General features: G+C 36.8%; 1 protein-coding gene across 1 annotated transcript; it reads left to right on the top strand.

Annotated features, from left to right (window-relative positions):
- The first annotated feature begins 265 nt into the window (after positions 1-265).
- On the top strand, positions 266-4,170 carry LOC113278964. The gene is made up of 3 exons (XM_026527685.1): positions 266-1,755; positions 2,824-3,813; positions 3,951-4,170. Exon 2 carries the CDS (start codon positions 2,858-2,860, stop codon positions 3,641-3,643), a length of 786 nt encoding a protein of 261 aa, XP_026383470.1. The 5' UTR covers positions 266-1,755; positions 2,824-2,857; the 3' UTR covers positions 3,644-3,813; positions 3,951-4,170.
- Positions 4,171-5,024: the final 854 nt, after the last annotated feature.

Below are 5,024 nucleotides of genomic sequence, written 5' to 3' on the forward strand. Positions count from 1 at the left end.
TTTAGTGATGTAGAAATTGAAGAGAAGAAGTGGATCTGAGAAATAAGAGATGGTTGTTGTTGGTGGAGGAATTCGAAGAAAGAGGCGTTCATTTGGAGCGAAAAGAACATAATCATCACTATGCTGGCAAGCACTATCGGGAGCACAACGAAGGATAAAGGGATGTTTCATGATGGCCCTTATCAGGCATTTGGGGTGTCTATATCCATTCTACCTCTTACAGGAGACCTAAAATTAACAGAAAATCATTTCTCTCAATCATTTCTTTTCTCCATCAGAGGAGAATGGCGGCTGCTGTTCACTGCTACCCAAATTGAGATGCTAAACCAAATCAATAAGAAATTGGAGATTAACAAGAACAATTTGTTGTCGCTGCTGCTGAGAGTTTGAACCGAGATGAATCAGGGGATGAAGATTTGTTCGGACCTGTGATGAAATTGAGTAATTGATTTGAAAATTAGGGTTCTGAGTTTAGTCGAAATAAACATAGAAGAGCTGATCTTGTTGCTGTTAGACAGAAGTAATTATGGGTTGGTCTGAATTCATGGGTTTGAGCAGTTGCAATTGGAAGAAGGGTTTAGATGTATGTTAGGGTTTGAAGTCAGTTGAAGAGTATGGTGTTGTTCATGGGGATTTGTCTGCTGTTTCAGTTGAATCCAGATGAGGATCCAGAGAGGAATCTGTTTGATGTTGAGAAGAATAGGGAGAAGATTTGGTTTGTATGAATCTTAGATGGAGAAGTTGGGTGAAGGGTTATTGATCTCAGTTTAAGACGGTTGTTGTTGCCATGGGTTGTGTTTGATTTCATAGACAGAGTGATGAATATGGTGGTACTGATATTGATTCATGAAGCTTAGAAGATGTAGATGCAGTTCTTGAAGGTGTGCCTGATTCAAGAGTGAAGGTGGTCTGGAGAGGATATGCAGATGAGATGAATGCAATAGGAGTGATTGTTGTAGATGATGGAGTTCAAAGAACTAGTCAGGGATGATGCATACTCGAGTTTACAATGGCAGAATTGGAGACTTGCAAATGGATGTGGTCATGAGGCAGTTGCAGCTGTAATGGGTATGGACTGAATGGAGCAGCGAATAGTCTTTGGTTGACTGAACTGAGCCTAGAAGCTAAGTTACAAGGTTTTGCAAATGCAGAAGCTGAGTTCTAAGGATTTAGATGGAGAAGTGGTGGTTCTCTCTAATGTCTAATGGGTTATGAACTAGTGTTGAGTTGAGCAGGTACTGGATGAACTGGCAGAGATGGTCCTTGAGATGTTGTTTTGGTGGATTGTGTTGTGCAGCGAAGGCATGAATTTGTAGCAGATGTTTCAGCTGCAATGCAAAGGAGGAATGAAGTTGTTTTAAGAATATTGGTGGTTATGAGCTGCAGTTGAAAGCACTGGTGATGAAACGGATGAGCATATTGTGTTGCTGTTGATTGAGTTAATGGGTCTGTGGTTGATTGTTGCTGCAAAGAAGAGAAGGATGAATTGCAGCTGTTGCAGAAGCAGAATGAATGCATTTTAGGAGCTAAAACTGTGCAGGGATGGAGAGTTGAAACAACTGGACGTGTATGGTGCTAGAACCAACTAAGTTGAATCGTCAGTTCCGTGAAAATGACAGGCATATCATATTATTGGGCCTGAACTGAGTTGGCCTGGGATGTGAATTGGGTTTGCCTTGGCGTGGAAACTACATTGGTCTGAGCCGGATGCAGTAATGGGGTGACCTAGTCCTGGAAATTGAAATACTATAAAAAGTAATTTCTCTGCACATTATGGATATCTCCGCTTCTACTTTTGTTCTAGGGTTTAGACATGAAATCTTTTCTCTTTCTTCTTGTTATGAACTCCATGAACATGAGCTAGATATTTTATTATTGGTTAAAGATGTAGTCGGATTTTACAAGCATGTTATTTGATTTATGAATTAGTTTCCTCTCAAAATCATCGTTCACTTTCTACGGTTTATAATAATTGCATGATTGACGTATTGCAATATGATTTAATTTTTGTTTAGTTAAGTCTAGAATTGATTGAACTTACATCCATATCTATAGCTATTTTAGGGTTTATCATCGAGCGATAACCTTGAATATGAGTAGCATGATATGATTATGGTTTGTATTGATACATCCTTGTAATCATGTGTAGAGTTTGACCTTTGTCCGAATTGTTATGCGCAATGTATGATAATTGCATTGATTATCCTATTTCTGAAACTTAATGCTCCTAGGAATTGAGCTTAATTAGCGCAAGGCGTTAGGTTATTCTTTAGGTAGAATTCACATACGCAGCTCTAATGTGTGTGTTGATGAACTTAGGAAATTTACGGAGTATTCTTGCAATAAGGTATTCTAGGGCATTTGATGATAGCATGATTAAATACGAATTATACCCATATATTCAAAAACTTGTTTACAATTGAAGATGAAACATTTACCCAATATTTCACATCCTTGATTTGCGTGTTTACTTTTTATTGTTTTGCTTTTATTTTATTTTAGTTTATAAAAATCAGAAAATCCCCCCCTTGTTACTTATAGGAAACCTAAACAACTTGACAATCTTAGTCCTCTCTGTGGGAACGATCCTTTCTTACCCTTGCTATATTATATATTTTGAGTAATGAGAAAGTAATTTATTTTTGAAGCATACGACAGCGATCAAATTTTGGCGCCGCTGCCTGGGAGGCAGCGGTTGTCACTTGTCTTTGGTTTCTTTTTTTCTTTTCTTTTTTAGTTTTGTTTCTTATTTTTTTTTTTTTTTTTTTTTTTTGTTTTTTTATTTTCTGGTCCTTAACATAATCTTGAGAACTCTTGTTTCAGGTACCAATTTCTATGGACGGAGCATATTGTAACAATGGATATGGTTTTAAACAACCTCAACACTATGATAATTGCCCACCATATATGGGATACAATCAAAACCAATTTATTGTCTATGATGCATATCCTAGCGAAAAAACCTTACGGTGATTTTCATACATACCAACAACAACCTTGTAGTGGGTATGTAAGTCAAGCACCACGGTGGGATAATTCTACTTATAATTGGCTTCATTCGAGTTGTAAGCAGATTTTGAATGGATTGCAAGATATGCAACAAAGACTAGATCAACTTGACCGTAATAGAGAGAACGTCACACAAACCAATTTCTATAACACTTTTTCTTACTCGACTCCGGATCGTAGTTATGATCATTCACCCATTCAAAGGGAAGAGTCATGGGAAAAAGAACCTATTTTAGATAATGGTGGTAAGCGTGTGAACGTTAGGAAACTTGCACAGACATTATACAAGTTGGAAGATGATGGAGCCTCGGAAGAGCTTGTCGATGAAATTAGTAGGACCATTCGTATGGAACTTAACCGACGTCATGATCAAGGTTGGGAAACTGATGAAGATTCTTATTACGATGAGTCTGAAATTGAAGATGATTGTGTTGAAAATGACCAACCTTTGGACATATTTGATGACATTGGTGTAGTTGACTCAACGCTTGATCTTTATAATGATCAAACACCTATTCAAAAGGTACATGAGTATGATGAACCTAGTGTTTTACAGAACTTCCTTGCAACAAGGTTTGAGTCTAATGAAGAAGAATGTGATCGTTATGACCAGTATTATGGAAGACCCAATTGAGCTTGCAATGAATTGTAATGATGATGTTGATGTCGAGACTATAGTTGAGACAGAAACGGACGAGGAATGCTTGCAAGGTTTGATAGAGGACCATGATATAAAAGAGGTGAATAATTCACTTGAGGTTTTCAAGGATGAAGAGGATTCCGTGATATAAGAGATTGTGCAAGGTTTGTCTAACCCTTTGCATGTTATTTCTTCTCCTTTACCTCGTATTGGATTGAATGTATGTGCTTCAGAAATATTGTTGAATGACTTTGTTTTCCGATATCCGCCATTGGAAACATTATAATCTCATTCTATGCAGGTTTGTGAACAAGAAGTTGTAGAAGTTCCCGAATTTTATGTTCTTTATACACTTCCGAGTGTGGACAGGAATAAGTGTGGAGGAAACTTTGACCGATATATAGGTTCAATTCTGCTTTGTATTACTAATATTTGTGTGAAGCGAGTGTTTACAAAGCAGGTGCTATGGGTGGATCCCCAACTTTTCAGATTATTGGTGTATGGGGAATTTGTGTTGCAAGTCGGGCTGACGACTTTAAACCAAGCGCTAAATGGGAGGCAACCCACCGGTTTTGTATCTTTATCTTTTTATTTTTAAGCATTTTATCTTTGTTTTTGCATATCATTAGCGGAATTTCCCACCTTGAACTTTACTTTGAATGACTAAATTTTACATTGAGGACAATGTAAAGTTTAAGTGTGGGGGAGAATTTATATGTTTGTAGAGTTTGATGCCTTTAGTTAAAAGGAAAATAAAAAATATAAATAGAAAAAACAAAATTGCTTTATACACTCTGAAATCTAGAAACATGTGCCTTTAGGATGACACTACCAATATAAGTGGATGGAACCATCTTGGTTGCAGGAGTTGAGGAACCTATTAACTAAAAGGACGGACAGAGCTCATGTGTTAGAAATAATATGATAGTTGTTACCATATCTCGGAATGTCACCATATCACTTTCTGTTTTTATTTTTGCGAACTTTATGTTTCTCTAAGTGATTTGGTGGGTCACTAACATCGAATTGTTATTACTGCTAAGATGAAATAGAGTGATTGAGTTACTAAAAAAAAAGACCAGACCAATTAGACCAACCGGTGTATATAAAAAAAATGACACTTGGATAACAATATGTGTGCGTTCTCCTTGTCTCCGTCGCCTAAACAAGCGTGGAATGCATGATCCACGATAATTACCATGTAATCTGCTGACAAGAAGCATGTGCTTGGATCCAAAATATCTAATTATGTAGTCAATTCGAAAAAAAAAAAAAAAAGTTAAAAAAGAAAAAGAAAAGAAAAAGTTATTATTTTTATTGTTCAATTAATAAAATCGATCGCTGGTTCCCTTGTATATGCCAGCTGAATTGATCC

This window comes from Papaver somniferum, chromosome 1 (genome assembly GCF_003573695.1).
Source record: "Papaver somniferum cultivar HN1 chromosome 1, ASM357369v1, whole genome shotgun sequence".
NCBI classification, from domain to species: Eukaryota; Viridiplantae; Streptophyta; class Magnoliopsida; order Ranunculales; family Papaveraceae; genus Papaver; species Papaver somniferum.

Excerpts from the sequence above, each read along its gene's own strand:
- LOC113278964 (XM_026527685.1), top strand. The coding sequence starts at position 2,858 with ATGGATATGGTTTTAAACAACCTCAACACTATGATAATTGCCCACCAT.